At 42.8% G+C, this 11,396-nt stretch overlaps 2 protein-coding genes across 2 annotated transcripts in view; both read left to right on the forward strand.

Annotated features, from left to right (window-relative positions):
* Nucleotides 1–4,083, forward strand: part of SARC_00957 (hypothetical protein) — a gene marked incomplete at its 5' end in the record, with an annotated part of 10,683 nt that extends 6,600 nt beyond the window's left edge. The window contains 3 exons of the mRNA XM_014305339.1: nt 822–1,026; nt 1,864–2,003; nt 2,381–4,083. Coding sequence (XP_014160814.1) covers nt 822–1,026; nt 1,864–2,003; nt 2,381–2,682 — 647 coding nt within the window. The 3' untranslated portion in view covers nt 2,683–4,083. The remainder of the gene's footprint in view (nt 1–821; nt 1,027–1,863; nt 2,004–2,380) is intronic.
* Nucleotides 4,084–5,813: 1,730 nt separating this feature from the next.
* On the forward strand, nt 5,814–10,591 carry SARC_00958 (hypothetical protein; the record flags this gene model as incomplete). Its single annotated transcript, XM_014305340.1, has 9 exons — nt 5,814–5,982; nt 6,104–6,179; nt 6,806–6,889; nt 7,287–7,368; nt 7,901–8,013; nt 8,900–8,957; nt 9,271–9,372; nt 9,797–10,030; nt 10,415–10,591. The coding sequence occupies exons 1-9, from the start codon at nt 5,877–5,879 to the stop codon at nt 10,589–10,591; spliced, it is 1,032 nt and encodes a 343-aa protein (XP_014160815.1). The 5' UTR covers nt 5,814–5,876.
* Nucleotides 10,592–11,396: the final 805 nt, after the last annotated feature.

Here is an 11,396-nt window from a genome sequence, read left to right on the forward strand (position 1 = left end):
ATAATAAAATAATATAAATATATATANAANACAACACACACATTATATATATATTATATATATATATTATATATAATAATATATATATATATATATATATATATATATTATATATATATATATATATATTATATTCTTATGTTTAGATGTTGATGGGTACACGCGAGTGTGGTTGGCTGCGCCACATGACGTGCAATTATTGGGCTTGTGAGAGTGGTGTTCAGAGACCCTTACTTACTCTTATGAAGTGGTATGTTGCACATCATAATCACTGGTCGTGTCTGTTATAGGAATTGAAAATAAAAGTGTTCTGCGTTAAACAATAAAACCAGTCTACGCGTAAAGGTTTTAGGGTTTAAGGTTTACGTTTGCGCACACACACACACACAGTGAGCTTGTGGGCGCGGTCGTTCTTCTTGTAGATGAACACTGATAACCAACAGATGCCTCATTACACACACATGCCTTACACCCAAACCCTAAAATCCAAACCCTAAAAACCCCCGTGATTCACATGACTAACACGTGCACACATCTGCCAGACATACAAGCCGTGTCCATGATTCTCTCATACACTGATCACTCACATACACTGATCACTCACATACACCATTCACTCACATACACTGATCACTCACATACACCGATCACTCACATACACCGATCACTCACATACACTGATCACTCACATACACTGATCACTCACATACACTGATCACTCACATACACTGATCACTCACATACACTGACCACTCACATACACCGATCACTCACATACACTGATGGCATATGTGTACATATGTGATGTCCCCCTCACGCAGCTGACAGTGGAGTGAATGTGCAGTTGATTATCATGACCATGTACATGGTGCTGGTGTACATGGTGGTTAACTGTCTCATGGTCGTGTTCAAGCTGTGGAAGGTCTTCCGTAGTGAGGTGCAGCGCCTTAGCAACCACAACACCTCAGCAGCCAAAGACGACTCCTATAACACCCGGAACCACGAAGCCTCCGACCGATCAGGCGGGTAAGGCACACAGTGGTTAAACGATGACCAGAGAGAGAGAGAGTGTGTGTGTGTGTATGTTTGTGAACTGTGAGTTGGTATAAGAACTGGTATACGAAATATCTTGATGGGGTTGTCGTAGAAGGACTGCGTAGTTTTGTGGTTGCTATGGACTGCATGATTGCGTGCGGGTGTATGTGAACGGAATAATTAGCCGGCGATAGTTGTACCACCGTACTGTTTTGTCTTTGATGACTGTCATGAAGTGTGCCCTGTGCCTCTATGTGCGACTATTGCGTTGCTTTGTGGCGGGTACTTCATGCACTTTATCTACAAACACACGTTAACGTCTTCTATCATGTCATAGTTAATTCCAATGTGTTTATATATTCCTTTTCTCGGATGTAACTTAAGATGTTCCTTTATGGCGTTCAACGCCACAAACGTTCACCTGACGTGTCACTCTGCTACTAAACCATACCCTTTTTTTAATAGTTTATATACATATATATATATATATATATATACGCACACACACACACATATATATATTTATATATATACATATACATATATATACGCACACACACACATATATATATATATGTATATATATATATATATGTTTGTGTGTGTTTATAATATCAATATATATATATATATATATAAATATAAGAATATATATATAAATATAAGAAAATACATGTTATATATATATATATATATATATATATATGTGTGTGTGTGTGTATATATAAATATATATGTGTGCGTGTGCGTGTGTGTTTGTGTTTTGTGTTTGTGCGTACATATATATTTCCACTAACCATATATCAATCCACATGTCATTGAATACAGTGATTCGATAGCACAGCCCAGTCAGCGGCAACTGCTGCCCATGTCGGGACCCAGTGGACAAGGCGACAGAGGCAGTGCGGGCATTCTCCACGTCAAGGGTGTGAGTGAACCCATCAACACCGACAAACAGTCCTCGTCAGGTATGCTTGTTACATTTTATTATATGTTTTCACACGATAATATATATATATATATAATTTGAAATTGAATTTGAAATTGAAGTGTTGCTGTGGTTGATTACTGTGGTTATGGAAGTAGGTGTTTGCTCCGACTTGTGTCATGCGATGCGTATAGTGTAGGTTAAGACACTTCTAAGCACGATCTTACTTATTCTACCAGATCCAAGCCACCCCACTTCGTCAAGTCCACACAACTGCCAACTATATTCTCCCAAGCAGTCTCAGCTCAATACAACTCACAACTGAATACGACACACACGTAGCAGCACACTTATCTCTCTGAACCAAACTCAGCCCTACAGTACACAGCGCTAACCGTGCACGCTCATTCGCCTCAGGTAACTTCAACTCAGTGATGTTCACATCGTCAGGCGGTGGTCTGCTGTCGTACCCCACAGCCGCATCATCCAGCAGCAACGGCTCACTACAACGATCCAATTCCAACAACGCCACACCCAACAACACCACTGGCAACACTAACAGCGCAGCCACAAGAAAGAGGGAATACAAGCGTGCAGCAGGGGTCATTAAAGGGCCTGGGTCAGCGTCCATCAACACGGCCGCGTGTGTGGACGATAGGTGTATAGTCGAGGCTGACGATGTGGCCGAGGGGGCGTCATCAGACCTAACTGAGGTGTAGTGGGGGGTGCGATGGGGTGGATGGAAATAGTTAGTAACTGTAGTATGGGAGACTTTAGGTGTACGGCAGTGAGTCCTGGGACTCTGAGAGTATGTAAGTGGTGGGAAACGATTAGTAGGTGGCGGGTGGGGGGTAGCGCAAGTAGGTGCACCTGGCAGGTATGCGCACTGTGTGTGTGTCTGCATTGGATTTGCAAGTGTCGGGCGAACACTGTGTCCGTGTGAGTCATGTGTTCGTATATGACTTCTCCGCAACGGTCTAATGTATAGCTCAGTGCACGGACACCTCTTGTGTGGTGCGGCAGGCATGCAGCGTCACCAACCACTACGCGTGGGCACGAACACGCACGTATGCACATCGCCACTGTCTGTTCTGTAGGAGGACGAGATAAAGAGACACGTAGACGAGATGGCATGCATGGGCTCTATGCGCAGAACTTACGAATGCAACACTCAGCCAAGCTAATGGATGTGTGTAGCAATGGAGTCATCTACACGTGGACACCTTTGACTTCCCCCAGTGGCTCTGCGCTGGGGCGGGCGTGGTGGGGAGAGCCACAGACTATATCACAAGTGCAGGAAAAAAAAAGTACGCACACACGCGACCACTAAAGGCCACGCCAGCCCATGTCAAGCGATGGGCAGAAAACACCTTAACAAAAAAGCAGCAGTGCCACTGTTACAACCTTATATGGGGCCATAGTGGGATTAGCTGTAGCTGTAGCATGGACAATTAAACAGCAGCATAGGCAAAGGCATAGACATAGGCATAGGTCTAGTCATAGTCATAAGAAGTCGCCCTGCACATCAGCAGAGTAAACTTGGGACAACACTAGTAAAAGGGAATGAATACCGCCCACTCGGCGCAGTAGAAATGGCGGGAGCCCGCGCGAATGCTGTAGCCTCAGACGTCTAGTTAGTTGCGCACAGGTGTCGTCTCACTAGAAGACAATCAACCGTAGCAGGGGACGCTCGTGCACGGGTGGTGCCAGTCATCACACGGAGTGGGCTGCAGTGTCTGAACTAGGTTTGCGTTCGGCCGTATCACTATTCACAGTAATAGCCAGCATCTCCCAGGGGGAGCAATGTGGCAAAGTAGGTCGTCCAACATTGGCGTACGGGCGTTCTCGCGTACGTATGGGCTGATGTACAGAGAGCGAAGTACACGTGCCGTTAAAACGCATCATTCGCAGATGGACGCAAGAACAGCCAACACCAACACTACACTCGCAAGGAAGTGGTTGGTTAATAGTCTTAACGTTGTAATATGGAGTGCGCATCACAGCGAGCTGCTCCAAATAGCTGGATTCCTGATTCGTGACACTCAGGTACTATCAGGGCATCCTAATTAGAAAACATATGTATGTGATATCACATTAATAAATTTCACGTATAAATCTCATCCTTTAAATTAGAAAACATATGTTTGTGATATCACATTGATAAGTTTCGTGTAGGAATCTTCAATGCATCCCGCAGAGGAATTGGTTTATGTATGACTGCATATATACAACCATGGTGCAATGTGCGTGGAGTCGAAAAGTTATTTATAGCCAAGTCTAGTGAGTGTTCCTAAGGCTTAAAGTTGAGTAGAGGAGATGCCCTAACTGGAGACGGGGATCCAATTTTATACCAGCTTTAGTATGGTCCTGCATCGTTTAATGTTGAAATGTAGTGATACATATAAAGCGTAAACACCCGGTTAAGCCTGCTCAAATTAAGTTAAGCGCTTCAGATCGAAACTCAAAACCGCCAGTCGTTGGTGACGAATAAATTGAAACCATAGCAAGCCCCACAGAACAGTCTTATATTCCACTCTGCAGTGAACCAATATCCGAGGTCTGGTAGCAATTCAATAATAACAGCACTCAACTGACACACTGGAAGACTGCGACAAGGCATTGAGCAGTCGTATATACCTCTAGAATGCACATCTGCGGCGACCAAATACATACTTGATTGATAGACCCCCTAATATATAAAGTCAAGCGCAACCATGTGAACACACAAGAATCGAACTTGAACAGAAATTGTTAAAACCTTCATTATACGCCACGCCATAGCACACAAGTGTTTCTTTGTAGTGGAAAGCACACTATTGCTATATACTGGTATTAAATGTGGTGACATCCCAAAGAAGTTGTCTGAAAGCAATATTTGCCTTGGTTATAAGAATATCTTGAAAAGTTTATTTTTTTATCATAAATGTCGACTATATACTAACAATAGTAAGTATGCTTTCCACAGACCAGTAAGCTTGTCAAAGACCGCATGAGTTGATATTTCAAAATTCTGACTGTCTTCATGTAGCCGCAAGCAATGTATGAACGCGAATCGGCATATATTTATTTACAAAGCAGGCAGCATGTTTACATTTGTAACGCATGCATGTAAACAAGCAATATCTCAAGACGTATATTCTAGATGAAAGTTTGTAGTGAAAATTGCAGCTTCGATCAGCATTCTATTGAGGGCACCTCTTGCGTGGTTAAAAAAATGCCCGCTTGGACAGGATTTCAATTTGGCGACGTAGAAATATATTTAAATATTTATAAATACATGCCGATAAAATGTCGAGAAATTTTTATAGAGTCGTAGTACGACATGTGGTATTTAGAATAGCTAAATATTTATCTGCACGTTGATATCAACATGTGAACTCTCTCGAGAAAAAAACCATCTACTAAAAAAAACAATAAATATATTACGTTTGTTTTTTTTTAAACAAAACAAAAACAAAATTAAACAAGAATCTGTTTGTTTTTATTTTATTTTTAAAAAACAATTTTATAGTAAAATAGAAACTAGAGTCGAGTGACTCGAGTCTCGACACTCGAGTTTCGAGTCTCTCACTCTACTCTCTCTCTGTAGCGATATTTTTGATCGAATTTAGTAACAAAGCTAAGATTTTGGCGCGCAATGTTCCAAAACTGTTGAATTTAGGCGTCTATGCCAAAACCCATTTATACCCATATCTGGCCATATATGTATTGGAAAAATAAATAAAAATACTGTGTTACTTCTACATCAGGTGTAAATACCGCAGCAAATAGCTGAGCAACAGCTGAGCAATAAACATATTAAAGTAAAGGGACTTCCATTCATGATTTAAAATAATAGTACTTTATACTACTTAACCACTTATAGATATTTACAAAGCTGTCAGTTGCTGAAGAGAAAGGTCACCCAGCTATCATGTCAGTCACTAAATTAGCTAAGCCCGTGACGGCTGTCGGTCTTGCGGTGAAAGGCAATCCGCTGAAAGATGGCGTGTTTGAAGAAACTGAGTACACTATCGAAGGTGTGCTGTGTGTGTTATTATGTTGTTCTAGAATCAGTTGCTAGTGGATGGTTCCTATACCTACCGTGCAATTCGCCTCCTTCACTCATATGCACTACTGTTGGTTTTTGCTGAGTTGCAGAGTTAGACCCCGGATTTGTTCTCATCAAAATCATGGCGACATCAATCTGTCACACGGATTTCAGCGTCTTCGGGAAGTAAGTACTGTGATGGCAGTACAGTTGTCTGTTCCATTGAAGAGTTAAAGTTTCGTCTGCATATATTACAGGACTGATAAAAGATGCAGTTTGCCTATAAACATGTAGAGTTTTGCATGAACCGCGCGTGTCTTAAAAAGTATACAGCAGATCATCAAACGTTGGCTTTCGTACAAACAAGGTGCTCAGTTGTATCAGGGTGTTGTCCGCGATTGAGGTTACGGACCTGCCTGGTGAATCTCGCGTGTACATTTCCACCTCAAAGCACATTCGTATGTCTCACATCTCGAATTGTTTATAAAGTTTACGGGTAGAAATATAGTCTAGCGTGATGCTATCGAAAACCAAATAACAAGAGATACCCTTAAACAGGCCTTTTCGAACGCAGAGCCCATATATATATATATATATATATATATATATATATATATATATATATATATATATATATATATATATATATATATATATATATATAATATATATATATATACTATCTATATCTATATCTATATTTATATTTATATATGTTTATGTAGTTCTACTATACCACTAACACAAAAATTCTACTGTATATACGTATGACAATATATGTATAATAATGGTTCTACTTAACCCCTGACTAGAGATGGGTCTATCCCTGGGCATGAGATGGCTGGTGTTGTTGAAGCGGTCGCTGACGATGTTACAGATGTCAAGATAGGCCAAAGGTGAGATCGTATGTCTTCGAGCGATTGGGACAGATGTTTTGGTCAGAGTGCGCAAGTTTTCGGAAATAAGACAGCTCTTGGAAAATGCAAGCTATTTTTAATTTTTAGTATATATACACAAATAATATTTGTACTTCTCTGTCATGTCGAATTCGGTAGACTGTTGGTATAGGAGCGCAAATACGCACGCTTCTGGGTTGAAAGCGTTTAATATTTTTTTGTGGCTGAAATGCTAGTAATGCCCGAAACGTGCAAAATGCCACCCATGGATAGTACCATTCGTGAATATGTAGGCCATTGTGAAAGTGTTCGGTAATCGGGTTGGGAATTATACCTACGCTTGTTGTATATGTGATGTTGTTGTATACTAATCGAATACTTTGTGGTAACTGTGTAGGGTTGCGGTGGGGTGGCAGCGAAACAGCTGTCGTGACTGCGAGTTTTGTAACGAGCGCGAGGAGAACATGTGCGGCAAAGCGGTATGTGGCAGACGCAACAATGCGTGTGCATAGTAGTACCACATCAAAGGTAGTACACCATAGGTAATACACCATAGGTAGCACACCATAGGTAGCACATCGTAGGTAGTACACCAGAGGTAGTACACCCTAGGTAGTACACCTACAGCATAAGTAGTGCACCATAGGCAGTACACCATAGGTAGGGCATAAGTAGTGCACCATAGGCAGTACACCATAGGTAGTACACCTACAGCATAAGTAGTGCACCATAAGCAGTACACCATAGGTAGTACACCTACAGCATAAGTAGTGCACCATAAGCAGTACACCATAGGTAGTACACCTACAGCATAAGCAGTGCACCAAAGGCAGTACACCATAGGTAGTACACCATAGGTAGTACACCGTAGGTAGTACACCAGAGGTAGTCCACCGTAGGTAGTACACCAGAGGTAGTCCACCGTAGGTAGTACACCAGAGGTAGTCCACCATAGTTCTATTCCGCACAACTACTCGAGCGACTGACGTCCAAGGCCTGTTGCTTGCACAGACAAGCTTCCGCCATGGCAGGGGTGGGTGGGCTACGCATGTGGTGTGGCACCAGCACTTCGTTGCACCAGTCCCTGACGGCATTGAGGACTCAGCCGTCGCCCCACTCATGTGGTAAAGCTAGTGTAGCAATATACTCGTTGGCATAATGAGGTTTAATATATTCGTTGCCATAGTGAGGTTTTGCACGGTATACTCTTTGGCATGGTGAGTTTCAGTATACAACCATACACTGTGGATTGGTATCTGCGGATATGATAACATCATGCACGGTTAATCTGGTATATTGACAGACACACTCATTTGGAATCAACATGGCGAAGTAGACTGTGCAACTCCGTTCTCATCCCGTCACCAGTATTGTGCTTGGTTAGTTTGGCGTTGATTAGTTCACTAGTTGTATGCAATCCATCGACTGATGATCTCCGGTGTGCGAAGTAACCAATTGATGATTGGGTGTGAATGCATGGGCGTCTTTCTAGAGTGATTGGGTGTGAATGTATGGGCGTCTCTCTAGAGTGATTGTGTGAGAATGCATGGGCGTCTCTCTAGAGTGATTGTGTGAGAATGCATGGGCGTCTCTCTAGAATGCGCTATTTATCGTATACACTGCCCTCCTCCACTGCGTGCTACAGGCCGCGATATGGCCACACGGATGAAACGGAACCTACTTAAACTCAGTTCACTCTGTGGTTGTGCGGGTTTTTAGGGTTTTTATGATTGTGCGGGTTTTTAGGGTTTCTATGATTGTGCGGGTGAAAAACCGTCTACTGCAAATCAATCATGTGTCCGTACTCGCACGCTACCACTGCACGAGTATGCATGGCTGCTGGCCGATCTTACTGAGAGAGTGATGGCTAAGGATGTACGGGTTAAAAGGGGAGAGTGATGGTTAAGGATGTACGAGTTTTAAGGGGAGAGTGATGGTTAAGGATGTGAGTGTGCATGTGCTACGTTGAATTGTACAGGGACTAAGATCGCCTACTCCTTTTTCTCGCAGTGCGGGAGCAACAGTATACAACGCCTTCAAGCAGAACGACGTCAAGAAAGGCGACAAGGTGTGTATGCGCCAATGACGCCCTATACAGATATATATATATATATATATATATATAAACACACACACACACATATATATATATATATATATATGTATATATATATATATATATATGTATGTATGTATGTATATATATATATATATATATATATATATACATATATATATATATATATATCGTCTTCACGCCTCCCAGTCAGGAGTACTAGTGGTTAATATCGACTGTGGAATCAAAGCCATTCGACGTCATTCGAACACAACACGATTCTGATCTGTATTCACCTACCCGCATGGCTTTATTTGAAGTACAGGTGGCAGTTGTGAGTATCGGCGGCCTAGGACATCTGGCGCTGATGATCGCTCATGAGATGGGATGTGAAGTCACTGCAATATCCCGAGGCACGGACAAGAAGGTGCGTGTCTGATACTTATTGTATAATCAAATGATGCATTCTGACGCCGAGTCGTTCGAGTGTTCTGTATTGCTATACAATGCCCCAATTAATGGGCCTCTGCTCCCAGACTATACTGTAGGTGACGTGTTGGTCGGAGATCTGCGCGTACGTATTATACGAGTGACTCACAGGAATTTCTACGCATGTAATTAGTGACTGTACGTACGTGTGTGTAGCTGCGATGTCTCCATCAACTGTAAGTATAAGCAGATTACATTGCATGCTTTGACTAGCAGCGCTTACTTGAATATGAGTGTGGTGCACTTTGAGACGAATCCACATATGTATGCGCCAATAATCTTACAACCCCAAAACCTTAAACCCCTAAAACCCGTAAAGCATGTTGTTCATCTACCGCGCACCTATCATGCGTGTGTCTCAGGAGGAGAGTCACAAGTTCGGAGCGGACAAATACATCAACTCCAAAGACGCCGCGCAAATCAAGGAAGCAGAGAAGAGATTCAACTTCATGCTGGTCACCACCCCAGCGGATTTGGACTGGGATAGCTACTCTACCATGATCCGTTCGGTTAGGGGCACCATGTGTATTGTGGGCATACCACCGTCGTACAAGTACACATTCGGACTGGGGCCCATCATCGGCACGAACATCAAGGTTGGTGTTTTACAGTGCTTGAGTGTTCGTGTGAGGCTACTACCTACAATCCAGTTGTAGCTCTGCCTGGCTGCCGTGTGATTAAGATGTTATTGCAGTTCGCAGGCCTCCTCGATACCACAGCTTTGTCATTGCCTGAGTGCTGGTTCTGGAATACTCGCGAAACTAATGTGTACTGAAATGCTATGGTTGCTTTGAAATTGCTATGTACTTTTTAATTGTTCGCAGATCTGGGTGCATAAACTGTGTACTGTCAAAATCGACGTTTCTATGAAACTAGTGGATGTTCCAATCTACCAGGAATCGAATCTGGTAAATCCACTCTCTCAGCATTCATGTATCCCTATGTGTAAGCCCTCATATTCGTATCTCTGTTATCACCAGATCACCGGGAGTCTCGTGGCATCGCCGGAGACGACCAGAGAAATGTTAGAGTTCTGTGCGGAGCACAAGGTACGGCCGGTGATCGAAGAGTTTGCCTTCGATGCCAACTCCTGCCTCAAGGCCGTTAAGAAGGTCGAGGACAACCACATCCGATTCAGAGCTGTTTTAAAGCCCTAGTCACCTCTTGTAGTTTAGGAGGAGTGTATGATCCATGTGTTTGTGATGGTTGTTGGATAATTTATGCGTTTGCGAATATGTGAGACCTTTGGAGGGTGTGCAGACTGCACACCAGTTCACCACGATGGAATAACATTGCCAGGCATGCTGGCGTGAACATAGGCCACGGGCACCGGAGTAGACGATTGAAAGGGGGACAAAACAGCCACGTATCTATTTCAGCTAACCATACCAAGCATATTGCGTTATAGAATGCTAGCCAGAGTCACATACTCTCATTAAGAGCATGTGCCCCGTCATGATGATTTGGTGCATTTGAAAAAAACGTGTTCAAGTAACGCATCGGAATACGACCTGCAACGATCGTACCACTCACCTGAGAGCACGTGTAATATACAAATCACCCGGTAATGAATATCAGGAACACAATCACGGTTCGGTACATTGCACTATTGAGTGTCGTCATGGCACATCAATGCCCTCTTGTTCCCGCCAAGTGCGGTAGAACGAGGATAAATACTTACCAGTAGAGGAAGCAATATAAAAGTCGCTTGTTACCAGATTCCACACGTCTAACATGTATAGCGTGCGAAGAACGTATTTTAACACAGAGAGGCTAGCCTTATTTCTCTTCGTACAATACTGCCTCGTGTGCCATAAACCTCCGCCATTCCAGAGCCTCTCGAGTGACTTAGCAAGCCGTATCAATAATAGCGATGAAACAACTTGACAATTTGAAATAAATGTATGGGCATGTGCGACGGTCGTGTTCAGTGTTCTGTTGCGAAGAACTGCGGATGGTTTC

The sequence above is a fragment of the Sphaeroforma arctica genome, assembly GCF_001186125.1.
Source record: "Sphaeroforma arctica JP610 unplaced genomic scaffold supercont1.34, whole genome shotgun sequence".
In the NCBI taxonomy this organism is placed as follows: Eukaryota; class Ichthyosporea; order Ichthyophonida; genus Sphaeroforma; species Sphaeroforma arctica.